We start from the raw sequence: 20,474 nt of genomic DNA, 5'->3' as shown, positions 1-20,474 counted from the left end.
CAATACGCCAATTAGCACAAATGGTAAGTTCCGACAGTGCCTACAAGTGTGCCTACTGGCCGCTAGATGGCAATACCGGTTTCATACGTATACACCTGGTATGTTACAATAGATATTCTTGTTCAGCGAATTTTTCATATAATTTTCATCTATTTGAACAATTAAAAATTAGTTAACAAAAATTTAAATTATTCAAAATGAATGCATTCAAAATTAAGCAATTTTGAATATATGTTCAAATTAAGAAATTTTTAATTCAGTACCTTTTAGATTTTTTTTTTTTTTTTGAAAATTCATATTTTTTCTTAAAATTTTAATTCCAGTAAATACTCATCATTTCAGATGAAAATTAATCTTTTTTATTTAAAAATAATCTATTCCTGTAGAAGCCTCTTCATTTTAGTTAAAAACTTATTTTTTAACTAAAAATTAAGCAGTTCCATTTTTCGTAGAAAATTGAATTTTTTCTTCAAAATTCAAGCTTTTTGTATAAAATCAATATTGTTTTCTTTAACAATTTATCTTTTCGGTTGAAAACACAAGTGTTCCAGTAAAATATTCATTATTTTAGTTAAAAATTTATGTTTTTGGTTTAAAAGTCATCTAGCCCAATTAAAGATTCTTCATTTTGGATGAAAATGCATGACTGGTTGATTTTTTTGTTTATTCTTGATTAATTTAACTAAAAATTCAATTATTCCATTTTTAGTTGGAAATTGAACTTTATTAGTTCAAAATTCAACGATTTGGTTGAAAATTGATTTACTTTGTATTAAAAATTTATCTTTTTTATTTAAAGTCCATCTATTGAAGATAAAGATTCTTTATTTTACTTGAAAATTCATCACTCAGGTTGACATTTTCTTTTAATTAATTTTTTAATGGATAATTAAGCTTTACCATTTTTGGTTGTAAATTTAATTTTTACATCAAAATTGATCGATTTGGTGGCAAGTTTATCTATTTACTTGAAAATCCAACTATTTTGTTGAGAAATCCAACCTTTTGTAGAAAATGAATCGTTTTGTTTGAAAATTCATCTTTTCGTTGAAAACTAAAGTATTCCAGTAAAATATTCATCATTTTAGTTAAAAATTTATGTTTTTGGTTTAAAATTCATTTCTTCCAATTGAAGATACTTTGTTCTCGTCAAAAATTCATCACATTGGTTACATTTTTTTATTATTAATTTATTTAACTCAAAATTAAACTATTCTATTTTTGGTTGAAAACTGAATTTTACTTAAATTGTAATTAAATTGTAATTTAATTTTACTTAAATTTTACTTTTTTTAGTTAAAAATTCAACGATTTGGTTGAAAGAATGACTTTTTTGGCACAAAATTAATCCTGTTGTTCGACAATTAATATTCTTTTCCGGAAATTCATATTTTTTGGTGAAAACTCAAGTATTCAAGTAAAATATTTATCACTTTAGTCAAAAATTTCTCTTTTTTGTTTAAAATTCATCTATTGAAGATGAAGATTCTTCATTTTAGTTGAAAACCTATCACTTAGGTGAACATTTTTTTCTTGTTGAAAATTAAATTCTTTAATAATTAAACCATTCCATTTTTCGTTGAAAATTGAATTATTAGTTCAAAATTCAACGTTTTGCCTGAAAATTTGTCTTTTTATTTGAAAATTCCACAATTTTGCTAAATATTAAAATATTTTATTGAAAATTCATTTATATTTTTTCGAAAAGTCGACCTTATTTGTACTAAATTAATTTTCTTGTTTGAAAATTAATATTATTTTTTGTAAATTCATATTTTTGACTAAAAACTCAAGCATTCCAGTTAATAATTCATCACTTTGGTTAAAAAAAATTTTTTTTGGTTTAAAATTCATCTATTCCAATTAAAGATGCTTTTTTTTTAAATTCATCACTATGGTTGCATTTTTTATTATTAATTTATTTAACTGAGAATTAAACTATTATATTTTTGGTGGAAAACTGAATTTTACTAGTTAAAAATTCAACGATTTGGTTGAAAAAAACTACTTTTTTGGTATAAAATTAATCCTCTTGTTCAACAATTAATATTCTTTTCCGGAAATACATATTTTTGGGTGAAAACTAAAGTATTCAAGTAAAATATTCATCATTTTAGTCAAGAATTTCTCTTTTTTGTTTAAAATTCATCACTTTGCTTGACACACACACACACACACACGCACGCACACACACAAATAAAAAAATTAATTTCTTTAATTGAAAAATGCTCTTTTCCATTTTTGGTTAACCATTGAATTTTTCAGTTCAAAATTCATCGATTTGGTTGAAAATTTGGCGTTTAGTTGAAACTTCATGTATTTGATTTAAAAATCGACTTTTTTGGTAGAAATTAATTTTCTTTGTTGAAGGCTGGTATTGAAATATTCTTGTTTGAAAGTTCCGTTTTTTTGGTTGGAAACTTAACTTAATAAACTTAAATAGTTCAATATTCATCATTTTGGTTTAAAAAATTTTTTGTTGAAAATAAAATTAATTGATCTCTAGCAGACCAAAGAAACCGAAAGGAATCTCTGCAAAGTACCCCTAAAGACCCCACTGAGTCCTCCTTCGGTTCCTTCTTTAAAAAACTAAAAAAAAAACAGCAAGATCAACTTTTAAACTGTTTAAATTCGGATTCTACGTTAAAATTTCCATTAAAAACTCACGGAGTAATCGCAATACTTTTTTTGCAGCGTTAAAAAATTTTAAAAAATGTAATTAACTTCTGCTGAAGGTGACTTCAAGCGCATCCAAAATAGCTCAAGTAGTATGTTTCGCGCGAAGTTTAAAAATAAAATTCAAAATTGGCAAAAAAAATGTAAATAAATATATGTAATAATTTATATGTCTAATTTTACACAAATTGAATACCATTCTCGATAAGAATAATATGAAAAATGAGAATTTAAACAAATCCTTTACCTTTCGTCCTGACATCTCGCCTCGTAACCTCAAGGACACTGCTTGACTGCTCTCACTTGCATCGCAGTGTTACTTAGCCAAATTTCAGAGCCGTTATGTCATGTTAGGTGTTTCAGTTGTCACTCTTGTCATTTATTGTACACAATTTTTACACATAATAAATTTAAAATGTCTCCAGTTGGTTTTGATAGTGTTTACTAAATTATTTTCGTTGTTTAAATTATTAAAACTAGTGTGTATAAGCAAAGAAAATATGACAAACTCTGAAGTGGTTACTCTTTTACAACTTTTAAAAAAGATCACAATCTAATCAGCTAAATTATTTAAGTACTGATTTTTTTAGATTTTAGATAACCTGAGTGAAAAAGATGATCGAAATCCAGCATTTATTGACTTCGATAAGCAAAGTGAATGGAAAAATTGTACTTTCGATTTCTCCAATGAGTATGAACAGCATTTCTCATTGAGAGACGAAGAAGAAACAGAAAATGTCGAAGTAACTGACGTACAAAGATTTTTTTTAAATGCGCTATATTGCTCAAATTAATAAAATGAAATGTTAATATGTACTACATAAAAACAATTTTTTAGATAGATGAACAAGACGATACTGACGAAAGATCGAGTGTTACAATTGTAACACCTGAAGAAATAGAAATTGAAATCTCAGATAAATCAGAAGAAAGTTCCATTCATTTCTGCTTTCGAGAAATTGATATAAGTGATTCTCAATTAAAAATACGAAATGTTTACAATTTATATTCGGTTCCAAATGATCCAGGCATTGTAGATGCATTTTGGAGTGCTCATTCCCAATCCAAAGTTTATTCAGAAGATTTCCAAAAATTCAACGATATAGCTAAAGTTATGAAACTAAGGCCGATCAGTTGCTTAAAAGATATGTTCCGAACAACTGAAATTAATTTGGGATATTATGGTTTTGATCCAAGAATTTTCAAGGCAATTTGCCATGTTCTTGTTGAAAATAATACGGTCGAAATACTAGAGTTAAGGGTAAATCAATTTAAATTTCAGAATATTGCAAATAAATAAAATAACAATATCCTAACTTTGCTGAATTAAAAATTTCTAATTATATTTATTTTAATTTTAAAAACATTGAATTAGACAAGTTTTCTGATAGAGGCAAGTTTTAATTTCAATATCTTATGCTACCTAAATTCACTAATTTTTTTTCATCTATTTTAACTTTTGGAATTAGAAGTATTTAAACATAAATAATAATTTAAAAGAATCTATTTAAATTTTTGTGTATTATTTTATAGGCAATAATTCAAAATTGGAAACAGTTTTAATCCCAAATATTTAAACAAAAAATTGTTTAATTTAGAAAATATCAAATTAGAGCCAATAACAGTTTTAGATTGTTTATTTTTGAATTAATATTGATTTCCATTATTAATGTAATAAGATAGAGATCCTATCTTTTAAATAAATTTTATTCCGTATGACAGAAAGAGATCTCTGTCAGACTAAATTTACGTCTATCTTTTTCAATCTCCTGACCTTTATGAAAAATAGCTTTTTTTATATAAATTAGTAATAAAAGTTTATATTTTAATCGTATAATAGTCAAAGTGTCTGTTATTCAATTTGAAAAGAAAAAATTTAATATTTTAATTGCCGTCGGATCTCTAATACAAGTTTTCATTTTTTGTAGCGAAAAATAAAAGCAACCATATTTTCAATTTAACCCTCAAAGTGCATACATGGTAAAAATCACGGTAAAGTGCATAGTGGGTGTTCAGGACCCCAGCGTATTTAATCATGTATTGTTTAACCCCTATTGAATATTTTGTCACAATAAAATTATTCGATATAATTTAAGGGATCTTTTATAAGGTAGAGTTGATTTTATAACCATTTATTTATTTTAAGTTTGCTAAAAAAATTATTAAACAAAAAAAAAGTAAAAAAATGGGGTTTTTTACTTAAAAATTCATAACTCACGCAATTTCAATTATTTTAACCTGAAAATGTATGACTATACTTTTAAAATAGTGTACTTTCATAAAAAAAATATTGCAACATGGGTCCTTTCAAAAAAGATATTTATTTGCACAGTTGAAAAGTCAATTTTATGATGAAATGATGAATCAGATTTTGTGCTTTTAAATCGATTCATTATTATAAAAATTTAGGAATTTTGACATGCAATACTATAAAAATACAAGAAATTGAAAAAAGCGACACATATAAATGTATTTTAACAATTCTATTTTATTCAACACATCCACAGTCTGCTTTTGCATGACGCGCTGCCGTAAGTTATAAGCCATCTACAAAGAAAAAAAAGTATAAAATAATCGAAAAAAAATTATTTCACTTCATATGATATACTTGCATTAGAAAATAAACAAAAATCAACAAAATTTCAAAAAAAAAATTTGCTCTAAAATTACTTTTTCACTAAGTGCACACTGGGTATTAAACACCCCACGATTTTTTTACCTCTACTTTCAGCAGCTGCTGCTAGTAGACTGACAATTGACGCAGTATGCTAAACGACATTACTTATAGTTAGTGCCTCCAACTAAAGCTAGATGGCGACACTTACTCAATTTTTTAAAATTAAGTATGGTTTATAAGAGTTTGAAAATTTCTTGGGGTTTCAGACACCCCCAATGCACTTTAAGGGTTCAACAACCAACTGCTTAAAAAAAATCGTCTTCATTTTTGTTTGGTTGAATTCAACTGGTTTTTATTAACATTTTATCGGTTGAAGTTTCTTCTCTTTGGCTGAAAATTTGTCTTTTATTTTTATTTTGTTTTATTTTTGATTAAAACTGATATTTTTTATTTAAAATTACATAATTTGTTGAAAATTCGCCCTCTGGTTGAAAATTACTATCGATGCTCAACAATTAAGTTTTTTCGTCGAATAATCGTTTTTCGGTTGAAAATGTAACTATTTTAACCAAATTCGTCTTTCTTTTCTCAAAAATTAATCTCTTTAGTTGACAAATTCAAATATGTGTTTGAAAAGTGAACTTTGTTTTATAAAATTCTTCTTCTTGTCTGCAAATTCAACTACTTTGCTAAAAATTAAACTTATTTGTAAAAAATATTTATTTTTAGTTGAAAACTTGACTTTTGGTAGAAAATTCCTTATTTTTGGTTGAAAATTTAAGTATCTCGTTCAAACCTACGTTTTCCTGGTTAAACATTATTTATTTAACTGGAAAGTAAACTATTTCATTTTTAGTTACAATTTTTTAAATGCAAATTCATTTCTTTTGATTAAAAGTTAACTATATTATTGAAAATTAGTGTTTTTGTAGTTAAAATTTCATTTTTGAACTTAAAAATGACGCATTTAATTAAAAAATTGTCTTTTTTGTTTAAATTCAACGGTCTTTTATTTAATTTTAAAATATTTTTTTAGTTGGAATGTTAACTATTAAATTTTTCTTCTTTTTGTTTGAATTTAACTGTTTTTCATTTAATACTAGAATATATTTTGGCCGGAACTGCAACTATTTAATTTTTTGCTAAAAACTCATATTTTTCAATTCAAAGTTATACTACTTTGTTAAAAAGTAATTTTTTGGTTGAAGATTCATTACTTTAGTTGAAAATTCATTTCTATGACTCAAAATTTACGTATTCTATTAAAAAAAAGTTTTTGTGGTTAAAAATTAATTGTTTAAAGAGAAAATTGAACTATTCCATTTTGGGCTGGAATTGTTTTCTTTTTTAGTTCAAAATTCAGTTCTTCTGTTACAAATTGAACTATATTGTTGCGAATTCAATTTTTTATCTGAAAAGTTCACTATTCTATTTTTAATTAAAAATTGATTTTTTAGTTGAAAGTCTAACAATTTTGTTGCAAATTTTTTTTCTTTTAGTATGAAATTTTTCTTTTTTAAGTTAGAACTTCAAATATTTGGTTGGAACTTTATATATTCTATTGAAAAAAAAATTTTCTAGTGGAAACTAAATCTTCTTGTTTGAAAACTCACCATTTTGGTTGAAAAGTTAACTATTTCATTTTTGGTCTAAAACTTATGTTTTTTAGTTGAAAATCATACTATTTGGTAGAAAAAAATAGAAAGGAAAATATCAAATAGAAAGAATTTAAAAAATATCTTTTTACAATATTTAGAAAACGCCTTCAACTATAAAAAAAATAGTAGTCGATAACAATAACTTTACCATTTTCTAGGATAATTTCTTATCACTTGATGCCTGTTATCACTTAAATGAACTCCTCCTGAAAAATACTATCCTGACCTCTATTATTCTTTCTGGATGTCGAATCGGAGCTCAAGGAGCAAAATTAATTGAAGAAGGCCTAAGTTCTGCACCCGTTCTTCAGAATCTAAACTTAAGTCACTGTGAACTCGGCAACGAGGGTTTTTATCATATTTCCACTGGAGTTTATCTTAGCGAAGTTCTTAAAACCCTCGATCTGAGTGATAATCATCTTAGCAAAGGATCCGCAAAAAGTCTCGGGACAATGATTTTAAAATCAGAAACTCTCGCGGAAATTAATTTATCCTGGAATTCGCTGAATGACGAGGAAAGCTGTAATCATATTTTTAGTGCCTTGAAGCACGGCCGAAATCTTGAAAAAGTGAATTTGTCATGGAATGCACTTGGAAGCGTATGCACTTCATATCTTTGCAACTTCCTTTCAAAACCTTCCAATATAAAAACTTTGAATCTTAATGGTAATTCCCTATTTTGTTTGAATACCCAAAAAAATAATTATCAAATTTCTGCAAAGTCGGTTAATATTGATTCAAAATTTTGAATTTTACGTAATGTTGCGATTTATTAAATTTTTTCATATTTTTCATTGTTTTATTCAAAACTAGATTTTTAAATTTCTTAAATTCAAAATGTACGCTTAAAAAATAAGACTTAACCCTCAAACGGTACACTGGTGCGAATTCGCACCCGACGTTTTTCATTTTGTTCGCATTTACGCAAGCACAGCTGCAGCGGATTATCCCCGAATATATTAAATATATATGTTAAATATGTGTGATATATGCTAGTTGTTTATTATATGTGCAATATATTAAATATTTAATATTAACATTGCAAACCGGAGTGTACGGTTTGAGGATTAAAATATGTATAAAATTTTTGAAGTAAAATATTGTGGAATTACGCACTGTACTGTGATTGATTTCATAAATGGAAAATTTAACAATTGGAATTAAAATTAAACAAAAAATTGAAATCAAACTTATTTTAAATTAAATGATATAATTTGATAATTCAAGCAATGGGATAGATTTTTCTTGTAAAAATTTATAAATCAAAACCTCCAAAAATTTCTGGTTTCCAGGTCCAGAGGCCACCCTGAAATTGTTTTTCATCAATCATCATTAATCGTATACTTAACCTGAGATTTCAATATTTTTCTGTAATTATTGGTTTCAACAAAAAATTTATTTTCTGTACTTTATTTTCAAAAATAATTTTTTTTTTACCAATAAAAAACACATCAAATAAATAAAATAAAATTAATGTAAAAAATAGATAGTTCAAAAAAATTCGATTTGTTTAAAGAAATGTAATGTTTAAACAAATCAAAATTAGTTTTCAAATTACAATATATTATTAAATTGACGATTAATCATGATTTATGAAACTAAAATTCGAAACGTATTAATAAGTCTCAATATTATGTAAAATTCAAATTAGTCACTCATGGGGAATTCTTTAGGACCTATAAGAGTGCCATAAAGTCATTAAATTTTAAAAGTTATTTTATTGTTTGAAACTTATTCTTTGATAAATTCTAAAAAAAATAATTGAAACGTACCGTAACAATATTTCTGATACAAATTTAAAAATTTCAAATTTATTTATTTTTAACAAAACAGAAGGAATTTTCTACCATGAAATATGACTTTTTATCAAAACACTAGAATTTTTAACAAAATAATTGAATTTTCAACATAAAAAGATTAATTCTCCTCAAAAAAGTGAAACAATTGATCTTTCAACAAAAAAAGATCAAATTTCATTTTTGTTTTAAATTAATGTTAAACCCAAAAAGACAAATTTTCAATAAGTACAGATATATCTGAATTTTTTTCTTGAATTTTTTAACTTGAATTTTGAACCAAAAAGGGTGACTTAAAAAAATGTGTTAACTTTTCAATCAAACAGTTGCATTTTAATCCAAGAAAGATGCAATTTATACTAAAATAGATGGATTTTTTATTTCAGAAAAATAGTTTAATTTTCATCCAAAAAAGATTTGAATTGACTTTTCAACTCTAAAACATGAGTTTTAAACAAAAAGTAAATTTCCTACCAAAATAGATGAATTTTTAAATTAAAAAGAGGTTTTTTAAATAAAAATAGTTGAATTTTCAAACAAATAATATAATTTATAACTACAAAGATAATTTTAAACAGAAAGTAGCTGCAAAAAAGAAATATAAATAAATGGCAAATAATTTACGAACAAGAATATTCTATCAGGGTATTTTGTCATTTTTTAAATTCTCTCATTTTTTCCTGACCAATTTTTGATTTTCCTCCACCATTAATATCTGACCAACAAAATTCCCTGACTTTTTTTCAACATAAAAAAATTAGTTTTTAAACAAAATTGTTGAATTTTCAAACAAAAGGAATGACTTATTATCCAAGAAAGATGTCATTTCTACTAAATTGATAAATTTTTTATTTAAGCAGATAATTTTTCAGAAAAATAGTTGAATTTTCATCCAAAAAAAACTTCAGTTGTTTTTTCGACACTAAAAAATGAATTTTAAACAAAAAGTAATTTTTTTACTAAAATAGATGAATTTTTTAATTAAAAAGGACGAATTTTTAACAATATTGTAGAATTTTCAATCAAACAGTGTTGTTTATCCAAGAAAGATGGAGTTTCTACAAAAACAGGTGAATTCCAATTAGAAAAGACAAATTAAAAAACAAGCAGAATCTTAAAATTGTATCATTTTCAATCTAGAATCTTTTATAAATGGAACAAAACAATTTAAAATAAAAATGGAAAAATTTCAAATTTATTCTGCTTGGCATTTATTCAAAGTTATAAAAATTCCCTGAATTTTTCAAGATTTTTTTTCTAAAACCCTGACTTTTTCCTGACCAATAAAACTCCCTGCCTTTTAAAAAAATGGTTGTTAACTAGTTTCTTTTTTCACTCGCCAGGTTTTTTTTTCGCGAAAAGTTAAATTCATATTAAATTTCTTCACGAATTACTGCAATTTATTTAATGTGCGAATTCCAATGAATTTTGATAATTTTTTTGGAAATTGAAACAAAATAATCGGGGGCCAGAGGAAAAAAATTCTTTAAAAAATCCATCAAGTTTAACTAAAAATCACCCTGATGTCAACTAAGAGCATTTTTCCACATTTCAAAAGGAAACAGATTCAATGACATCGACGCTCAGGAAATAGCCAAAGTTCTCTCGAAAAATTACAACTTGCAGGAATTTCATATCGGTAATAATCCTCTGAAAGCCGCAGGAGCTTCCGAACTTATTCAGTCCCTCACTTTCGGGAAGGCACCTGCAAGTAGAATTTATTTCTTGGACTTGGAAAACATTTGGGTAAAAAAGAACGTTTTAGCAATATTGCAAAACATTGAAAACACAAAACCCTGGTTAAATATCAAATTAGGCGGAATTCTTGGTAACTTTAAACTCGTCGGTCCAAATGAAAAAAAAATCTTTTTGAAACGAGCCAACTTCGAAGCGATGAATACCAAGAAAAAGAAGGAGAGAAAAGAATTCGGGCATTTTATTCTCTCGTTAGAAAACGGTCTTATTTCAACTGGCAAGTCTGCAAAATATATAAAATATTACATTTAAAGTAAAGACTAATTTTTGTTCTACTTTCAGACAAATTTGCAGAATTGGTGAAAACTTTTAAATTGAAACTGTCAGACACTTTGATAAAAGCAATCGCTAAAGCTTTTTCGATAGGAAAGAACCTTGTCGATCAGAGAGAACTGAAAGCCTTTTATTTGAAGGAATATCCGGACACTCAATTACCACCAGAAAAAGAGAAGAAAATTAAGAAAGATAAAAAAAAGGCAACAAAGATAAGAAGAGAAAAAGAGACGAAAAAAACCTAAAACCAAAAACGACACAGGTTAAATTAATCTGAAATTGTTTATCCTAAAAATAAGTTTATTCAATTTTTAAGAAATTAATCCTAATCCTAAAGCAATTATTTATATAATTTCAACATATCTAACATGATTTTTCTTTTATTATAGACATCAACTTTCGAAAATTTGCCTCAAGAAGATGAATTTGAAGAAAATCTAGAGAACTTCGAAGATCATTAAAAATTCTAAATCCTAGTTTCCCAAAAAAATACAAAGGCTTTATTTAACTCTTTACAAGTTCTTCAAATTAAAGAAATAGTCGGCATACTTTATAGTTCATTAAAAAAAATATTAAGAAATTTTAATAAATCATTTTCCTGTGGAAATAAAATTAATTGAAGGATTAAAAATAAAAAATTTTACTCAGTCCAAATAAAATATCCTGGCTGCTATGTCGTTAAGAATCCAATCGATGCCCTCCACTAAATTTTCAGCAGTAACAGCCGAACATTTGAAAATTTGCCAATGGTGAGACTTAATATTTGGCAATTCCAAAACTTCGGCGATTTCGGGCGCTGAAAGGGCCCCGGGCAAATCTTGCTTATTAGCAAAAACTAATAAACTAGCACCTTCGAGTCTCTCTTCCTGTAGAAGTTTGTGCAATTCAACTTTACAATCCTCAAGTCTTCTTCGATCTGCACTGTCAACAACCCAAATAAGACCATCGGTACATTCGAAGTAATTTCGCCAATAGGATCTTAATGATTTTTGACCACCAACATCCCATATGTTTAATTTATAGCCTCGATGTTCTAAGGTTTTGATGTTAAAACCAAGCGTGGGTGAAATCGTGTCTATCGGCTCCCCATTTATTCTTTTTAAGACTGTTGTTTTACCTGCGTTGTCTAAGCCCCTGAAATTAAAATTATTTATTTCATAATTTATAGACAAATTTATAGACCGCTATCAAAATAATTAGAGGGCGTCAATATTTAAATAATTGATCACTTTACTTGTAAGTTCTACTACTTAAAATATGGATTTTTCGATTCTCAAGTATAAAAGAGAGAGCACTGGTTCATGGGTGCTGTCAATAGGGTTGTTTTCAAAATCAGATATCATTTTTCCAATACATGGATCTTATAGTATATAAAATTCTAATGATAAAAACGCCCATAAAATATTTTTTACATATTGTTTACTATTTTCAATGTAATATTAAGATATGAATTTTCTATCACGATATCGATTGGAGGGCCCCTTTGACGTCAAAGGGGTCGGATTTTCCACCAATCACAACTCACGTGTCAGTGATTCTCAAATATCTTTTTCTGTACAGTTGTTTTCTTTTGGTTATGTGCACATCGAAAATTAAAGTCGCAAAATATTGTTTAAAAAACATTATAAACAATGGAAAAACATTTAAAACCAAAACTTTTGTATCAAGAATTCATTTAAAAAGTACTTAAATGTGACAGCAGACCGTGGCCTAACCGCTTTATCATGAGTTTCGCAGCGTCACATTGATAGATAATTACGAGAACCTCTGATTCACGTGACATCCACGTGACACCAATTTGAACAAGTGTTTTACCGCCTTCAATTTTTAATAATTTTTTTCTGCTGAACGACACAAAAGAAGAAAAAAATTATAAAGCACCTTCGATTCAAATTAAAATGATGTATTAAAAAATTATTCTATCTAAAATCGCGAAACCACCCTATGTCTACCTATTAAATTTGTCTTTCCTTGATAAGTTTCGAGTACCGAAACGCAATTTTATTTTTTTATTTATTTTTATTTTCAATGTCGTTGGATTCTTGGTTTTTTTTTTTAACAGGAGTTTGCATCAATTTCATTATTGGACGTTAAATAGGATTTTTCAATTTGGATTTTAATTAAATTTAAATTTCTTAAATTTTAATATGGAAATACATCAGATAACTGCTAATAATATATAACTAATACTTTCCGAAAACATCGATTCAAAGTACAAACTCTTTCGGCTTTAACGAACACATTCTCATCACGTATTTCGTGCTTCGCACTCGACTTTGTCCAAAATATCAACTTTTCTATCTACATTATACGCAACACTTTTATATCAAATATACATTTTTTATGTAACTCTCACTGGAATTGCTTATTTAAATATAGAAAAATAAAGCAAAAATTGTTTTTATCATGATTATTTTAATATTTGTTTCTTATTTTGCTTTAAATTGTATTCTAAGCTGCGCCTGAACATGTATCATTTCAATAAATTTATATCATTACAATTCATAATATACATAAAAATTGAATCATACTAATTCTCATTTCCTTGTTTTTATAATTTATTTTATTTTGTTTTTTTAGGATTAAAGAAAAACTAATGCGTATCTGCATAGGGTCTAATACAGAAACCTATATAGGGTCCTGTATAGGATCTTATGCCCTCTTTCGTCTTTTCTGTCCTTTTTCCAAAAATTTAATTTGTTTATTTTTAATCTTATGTTTTACGATTGAAAGAAAATCTACTTGTCCTATCGAAAAATAATTAATAATAAATTTATCAATCTTTTTAGGATAAACAAGTTTTGTCTCATTTTTTTCGTAGCTTCTTCCGTTCGTCCAAAAAATTTTTAATGTTGTTTTTTACGACTAAAAACAAAAACTACGCATCCTATCGAAAAGTGATTCATTACAAAATTATAGGTCTTTTCAGGGTGCGAAATTTTAGCTTATTCAATTTTATCGTGTCTTGCATAGTTTGACCGAAAAATGGAATTTTTAATTATTTTTGTTCCGATAAAATTTGGAATCTTGTAGGGCTTTCCAAAATCAACGTTTTTCTTTTCTTGATTTTTTTTCAGATCATGCGTTGTTTGGCTTAAAATGTTCATTTTAGTATTTTTTTTGGATTTTGAAAATGCTCTAATTCTGATAATTTTCTATTTATTGAAAAAGTCATGTGGATAAACTGTTTGAGTTTCTAAGTACTATGAATAACCATGCATACAGTTTTGAAATCTTGAAAAAATGTGGTTTCAAAAATTTTGAAAATACATTCACTTTTTGAATTTTCATCCAAAATAGCTGGATTATGAACTCGTTCTTTCTTTTTAGGCCTTAAAAAGTGTGCCAAAACAGAATCCAATCTGATCAATTTTTCGAAATTTATCATGCCTACAGAATGCATACTACAGACAGACAAAATTCTTTGTAAAAAACGTTTTTTTCTGACTCAGTGGGCCTCAAAACGTGGAGATTTGATACAAACCGACAATGCGAAACTTTAGATAAAACTAATACCTTCTCATTAGGATGAGAATGTAAAAATGCCACCAACGCGGGTGTACGTTTAATGCGTACGCTTTAACTACATATTTTCAAATACAAGTATTATAACTTAAATAAAAAAAACTATGATTTAAACTTTTGAGGAACTACAGCCATAAATTAGAACTGAACATGTTTGTCCCATTTGTTTTTAAAGAAGGTTCTCAAAGCACCTACGGCTTTATCGATTATATTCCCATTACGAAATTCGCGCTTGATAATTTGTGTCCAGTTGAAAAATGCCATTAAAATAATTTGTAAATTTGGTTAAAATCAACTAAAATAAACGCCTAATCTGGCGTATCACTTAAAAATAAAAATTGCATATTTCTGAAAATTATCAAAATTTTAAATTTTTTGTCTAATTAAGAACATTTTATGAGAATAGTTTCGAAATACATGTTTTATATCTAGTCATTGCAAGTATTTGTACTAAAAAATTCGACAAAAAATTCGAAGACTCATAAGATTTTTTTATTTCAAATTTTGAATGTAACTTTTTGAATTTTGGTCTAATCAAAAAATTTAACTGAAATAATTTCTAAATATATTTGATGTCTAGTGAATAATTGTAATGAAATTTCCTAATCTATCAGAAATTTTTTATGCTTCTGAACATTTTCGAAATTTTCAAAAGTATATAACTTTCCTAATTTGTTATCGAAATTAAACATTCCATTTGCATAATTTTCAAGTGTTTTACCGATCTTTAAGAAACTGCTCTAAATTCTGTTCTGAAATTTCTTGCTTTCATCGTTAACATGATACGTGCCCATTAAAATTTAAGATTGAATGTTGCAATTATATTTCCAATTATGTTCTTTGAAAAACACTAGCTATGCATTAATATTTGTTTATTTTATAAGCAAATTCACATACAAAACTATTTCAAGCGAGAAAAATAGTTTTTTCTTCTGATCTTGTTGAAATCATATGACCACTGATATTCTATAGACCCATTGTTTTATTATCTCAACATGAATACCATGAAAAACGCTTTCTTTTTGTCCCTAAATGCGTAAAATTCACATTTGTTCATATAATTAATTTAAAAAATGAACAAATAGCCTAAAATGCCAAAATATTCTCTGCAAACAGAATTTTTAATATAACTTGAAGAATTATATAAGAGAAAACTATTTCTTTCTTCTAAAAAACGCCTTATATTTGCGGTTGTTCCTATAATTTATTTATGAAATAAACGAATATTAATGTATACAAATTTTTGTTTAGAAAAAATTATTGGCAATATAATTTCTGCACGCTCAGAAAAAAACGATTTCTTTTCGCTTAAAAACGGCCAAATCATGTATTTGTTTATATAATTTGTTTATGTTACAAACCAATATTAATTTATACAACAAATTTAAGAAAACGTCATTAGAAATATAATTGGAACAAGTTTACAAGAAAAACTGATTTCTTTTCCCTTAAAAACGCCTAAAATGTGCATTTGAGCATAAAATAAACAAATATTAATGTATGGTAACATTTTTTTCACAAAACATAATTGGTAATAAAAGTAGAACAAGAATAGAAGAAAAATAGATTTGTTTCTGCCTATAAATGTCTGCGATGTACATTTGTTTATATCATTTGTTTGTAAAATTAATTAGTAAAATTGAAACTTAAATTTTAATGGCCAAATATTATCCTAACAATGCATTTTAGAGGAATTTTAGAGCAGAAATATACTTTGAAGGTGAATAACTCCTAATGCCGATTATTTGTTAATAAAATTCGTTTATGACAATTGACTTTACAAGTTCACCATTTTTTTTCTTTCTCATACGTCTGTGCATATAATCTATGTTTTCAAACAGTATAAGAAAAATTCATAATCTAGGAGATAAAAAGTTAAATTTAAAAAATCAACAATTTCTTCGCTGTTTTCGTTAACATAAAAATTAAATAAACAAAAATAAAATAAAAAATCTACTCTTATTTATTAAAGGTTACTTTGAGGATTCAACCTTTTGGTTTTAAAACTATACTGCATTTGTAGAAAATTCGTCTCTTTGGCTTGAAAATTCAACGATTTGACAAAGAATTAAACTATATAGTCAAAAAATAACCTTTTTAAACATTAGTTGTCTTGTAGAAATGGTTTTTTTTTTTTTTTTTTTTTTTTGAAAATCATATCTTCGTAGATACCATATTTTTGGGTAAAAAATACAACCGTTTCGAAAAAAATTACCTTTTGTTGGGAATAGTATCGTGTGAAAAATTGAACTATTCTGTGGAAAATTTATCTTGTTTCTGTTAATTTTAACTGGTAGAGAATTCATCTTTCTTGTTGAAAATTAAGTTTTTGAGCTAAAAATGTAACTATTCCAATTTTGGTTGAAAATTAAACTGTTTGGTGGAAAATTGATGCATCTTGTTAAAAATTTGTCACTTCTGGTAGAAAATTAATCTTCCGTTTTGAAAATTTCATCTTTTTGACTGCGGATTCAGTCTTTTTGTTAAAATTTTTTTTATTCAATTTGAGTGGTCGAAAATTCGTTCATTTATCGATCGGCAAACATTTTTTACGATAAAAAAGATTCGAACTGGAGAGCTAAACATTTTCCATTTGAAGTAATAAAAACTTAGCTGCAAAAAATTTTAAGCAATTTTAAATAGACATATTACAAATCGAACGATTAGTTTTTTTATATAAACTGAACACTTCTTAAGTTAAAAATTAAATTATTTTCTTTTTAAATGGTGTAAAAGTCCTTAAAAAGCTTCAAAATTTTATTTAAAAATCTTTAAACGTCTACATGCTGTCTTACATTTATTCAAATTTCAATTATTTTTGAAATTTTGTCAGAACTTCTAAGCATATTTTAAAAACTTTTGGTTTCTTCCTAATTTTTTTTAACATAGCAAAATAAACAACCTTTCCTTATAATCTTCCAGATTCGTTTTTGACAATCTTGAAAATCTTTTTAAACATTCTCTTATAGTTAATTTTTCAAAGCTATTTACACCGAAATTTCTGTACGTAAAGCCTAAATTTGACAGTATGCGTAAACATTGCGTTTAAATCATTTGAATTCATTTAAAATTTGTAATTAATTTTGAATTTTTTCAGGCCTTCTAAATATCTCTTCTCGAATTTTTTTTTAAATTATAGATGTTCAATATTTATTATATATAAAAATTCGACAATTTTACTTGTAAAATAAACATTTTTAACAGAACAATTGAAATTGTAACGTTTAGAGCTTAGTCTTAAATCTTTGATTTATAATTACTGATTTTACATAAAAAATAAAATATTTATAAATATTAAGCAAATGTTATTTTTCTTAATCATAAAATTTAATATTTAAAAAAATTAGACTTAAACAATATTTTAAATTTAACAAAAGCCTTAAGTTATGAAAATATTATTTTGAACTTACTTCACTTCAAAATTAATTTCAATAACTTGAAATTAGTTAAAAATTCACTGGATAATCAATTTGAACAATTAAAAGGTTTTTTTTTCTCAAAAATTTTACGATTTCAAACGCTTCGAATTTTTAAGTCTTCAAATTGCATTTTAAAATTCTTTAAATGAATAATGTACGCTTAAAAATTATTTAAGTAACTGTTGAAGTAAAAGTTAGACAGATTTTTTTCTGAAAATTTGAGAAATTTCCGGGTGTTCTTCAAAATGAAAATGTTTCATTTTTGGTTTAAAACTTATATTTTTGTTTTTAGTTTGAAATTCAAATATTTTAGTAGAAAATTAACATACTTGGTTAAAAATTGATACACAATTTACTCACAAAATTAGCTTCTTAGTAAAAAGTTTTTTATTTGAAAATGCAACTTCCACTTTTGGATGAAATCGGATATTTTTTAATTAAAAACTTATCTTTCTCAGTTGAAAATTAAATTATTTATTTGAAAAAACTAACTACTTTGTAGTTATGGTTCCATTTTTGGTTTAATACTTATGTTTTATTTTAGTATAAAATTCAACTATTTGGTGTAAGTTTTAAAATTCTAATGTTTTGTTGAAAATTCATCTTTTTTTTTTTAATTTATATTTTTCGTTCATGATTAACATATTTGGTTAAAAGTTCGTGTTTTTAGTTGAATTGTCTTTTTTTACATGTCAAAAAAAAATCATACAAACAAAATTTTGTTTGCGTTAATAGCCACATTGTTTAGCACAAAATTGTTATGAAACAACAGTCAATATATTTAATTTTAATTTCTTATAAAAAATAGTCCGTACTAAAATATTTAATGAAAATGCGATAAAGAATAAACAATTATCTTCCAAGATCCAAAAAATCGTTCACAAATTAATTTAAATTCATCGAGTTAGGTTAGGTCTTTTGTATATAGAAAAATTAAGCAATTGTTACTAACTATACAAAAATCTTGACTTTTACACGATTCTATTAATGGATCCGAAAACAATTATGTACAATATCAACATTCTGTGACCAAATTTAATAAAACTTTCCACAGCTGAGCAATCTAACCTCCAATTGAATAATGAAATTACAGTTCGCAAGTTGTACACATTTACTTACAGCATAAGAATCCTCATTTCTTTTTCTTTTTGTTTCAGCTTCTTTAACACTGTTAACAGCCCCATGATGATTTCTTTCCCTTTACCAGATTATCAAGTTTATTTTTAATTTATTTTACTCTTAGAGCCGTCAAGACTTTTCGATTTGTCAACATTTTCATTTGGTTGCCTTCCGACTTGATTATATTTATAGCCACCAGAGGTGCTACAAATGTGGCGCGAAATATTTAAACACAGAAAACGAACTATAAACCCGTTTTTAACAGAAAATGTAACTGGAGACATATTTTATGAGCAAATCCATTTCATGTCTCGCAGTTTCTATACTTCAATTCACAGAATCTCTCATTACTTGAATTCTGACATCTAGTTTTCAAGAAAACACAATTTTTTTTTTAATTTCTATAGTGTTGGATCGAATTCAGGTAATTAAAATTTCAGGTTTCTGAGAAATATAAAAAATCGATTTTAACAAAAAACTTAAACGTTTCTTTTTTGCCTATTTTTGGTTAATTTTTTCCTCATATGAGGTAGAAATCATGTGGGCTTTATGTGGGCTAAATAATCTAATCGTCTTTTCATATGAAATGGAATTACCTCTTTTTTTTCAAAACAAGAACTGTATAAGAAAAAAGCTTGCTATTTTGTGATGTCTTTCATCGTTTATGAGAAAGATTCGAAAATAATATTTTTAGGAAAAAAATCTCCGGGCCTCAATCATTATTTAGCCCCGCATGCAACTGACAGGATGCCTTCCTCTTGTACGCAGAAATTATTTTTAAAATGTTGTAAAAATTAAAACTGAGATTTTATAGAAATTATATATTAATTGTTTTAAGAATCTTTAAAGGTTTTAAGAAAATAAACATTTCTTCTCAAGTCTGCTGGGAAAAGTTTTTAATGATTTTTTGGTTTTAAAAACTAATGTTAAAAGAATATTCAAAAAGATTGAAAAAAAACATTGATAAATAACAATTAAAAAATTATTAATTTGGAAAATAATTCGAGGAAGTTTAAGATATATATATATATATATATAGAAGTTTCGAAAAGATTCCAAAATAATTTGAAACCTGAAAAAATTTCAAAATATTAAAAAAAATTCTCAGAAAAACACAGACTACATCTTTTGTAAATTAATTAAAAAAGTTATATTTAGAAAGATTTAAAAAATGTTCAAAAAAGCATGTGAACGATTTTAAGGCTATTTTTCAAATCTTAAAAGATTTTAGAAAAATGGTAAAAAAAAAATCGAGTTCCAAGATAATAGAAAATGGTTCATCAGATTCCAGAAGTTTTTTAAAATGATTTTATTTTTTCATATCTTTCAAATGTACAATGTATACAAGTTATAACATTTTAATTTTGCAGTTTAACGGCTTTCATAGACAAATTTTCAGAAATGTTCACGAAACGTCGGCAAAATTCGTAGTATTTTACACGAGCGAAACCCGAAATATCTCTTGTTACGTCGTTACAATTTATTTATAATTTAATTTTTATCTAAGTAGTTTTCTACAAGATTTCCATTTATTATTTTATATTTTGAATTGTATTCAGCCTTCTAAATTTATTATTCCTTCGACAAGGAGACGTGCAACATCTGCTATTTTTCTTATGTATATTTTTCCTAAGTG

The 20,474-nt window shown here is 25.9% G+C and overlaps 2 protein-coding genes across 4 annotated transcripts; one reads left to right on the top strand and one right to left on the bottom strand.

Moving 5' to 3' along the window:
* Positions 1-3,062: 3,062 nt before the first annotated feature.
* Positions 3,063-11,031, top strand: LOC117173419 (leucine-rich repeat-containing protein 74B-like). Of its 2 annotated transcripts, none has more exons than XM_033361975.1 (6): positions 3,063-3,191; positions 3,267-3,419; positions 3,515-3,937; positions 7,110-7,617; positions 10,306-10,719; positions 10,785-11,031. In XM_033361975.1, exons 1-6 carry the CDS (start codon positions 3,177-3,179, stop codon positions 11,018-11,020), a joined length of 1,749 nt encoding a protein of 582 aa, XP_033217866.1. In that variant the 5' UTR covers positions 3,063-3,176; the 3' UTR covers positions 11,021-11,031. The 2 variants fall into 2 exon arrangements, with proteins under 2 accessions (XP_033217866.1, XP_033217865.1); XM_033361974.1 differs by having other exon boundaries at positions 3,063-3,194.
* Positions 5,178-18,986, bottom strand: LOC117173420 (ADP-ribosylation factor-like protein 2). 2 transcript variants are annotated; one of them, XM_033361977.1, is made up of 3 exons: positions 18,839-18,986; positions 11,420-11,909; positions 5,178-5,223 (listed from the first exon to the last, which is right to left on the bottom strand). In XM_033361977.1, the coding sequence occupies exons 1-2, from the start codon at positions 18,901-18,903 to the stop codon at positions 11,420-11,422; spliced, it is 555 nt and encodes a 184-aa protein (XP_033217868.1). In that variant the 5' UTR covers positions 18,904-18,986; the 3' UTR covers positions 5,178-5,223. The 2 variants fall into 2 exon arrangements, with proteins under 2 accessions (XP_033217868.1, XP_033217867.1); XM_033361976.1 differs by lacking the exon at positions 5,178-5,223 and having other exon boundaries at positions 11,258-11,909.
* Between the last annotated feature and the right edge of the window lie 1,488 nt (positions 18,987-20,474).

The sequence above is a fragment of the Belonocnema kinseyi genome, chromosome 5 (genome assembly GCF_010883055.1).
Source record: "Belonocnema kinseyi isolate 2016_QV_RU_SX_M_011 chromosome 5, B_treatae_v1, whole genome shotgun sequence".
NCBI lineage: Eukaryota > Metazoa > Arthropoda > Insecta > Hymenoptera > Cynipidae > Belonocnema > Belonocnema kinseyi.
This window is presented reverse-complemented; position numbering and strand designations above follow the sequence as displayed.

What these genes read in the sequence shown, in the direction of transcription:
- LOC117173419 (XM_033361974.1), top strand. An exon ending in AAGAAACAGAAAATGTCGAA is followed by an intron (nt 3,420 to 3,514) that starts GTAACTGACGTA and finishes ACAATTTTTTAG; the next exon opens with ATAGATGAACAAGACGATAC. An exon ending in TCGAAATACTAGAGTTAAGG is followed by an intron (nt 3,938 to 7,109) that starts GTAAATCAATTT and finishes ACCATTTTCTAG; the next exon opens with GATAATTTCTTATCACTTGA.
- LOC117173420 (XM_033361977.1), bottom strand. Translation starts at nt 18,903, where the DNA reads ATGGGGCTGTTAACAGTGTTAAAGAAGCTGAAACAAAAAGAAAAAGAA. An exon ending in GAAATGAGGATTCTTATGCT is followed by an intron (nt 11,910 to 18,838) that starts GTAAGTAAATGT and finishes TTTTAATTTCAG; the next exon opens with GGGCTTAGACAACGCAGGTA.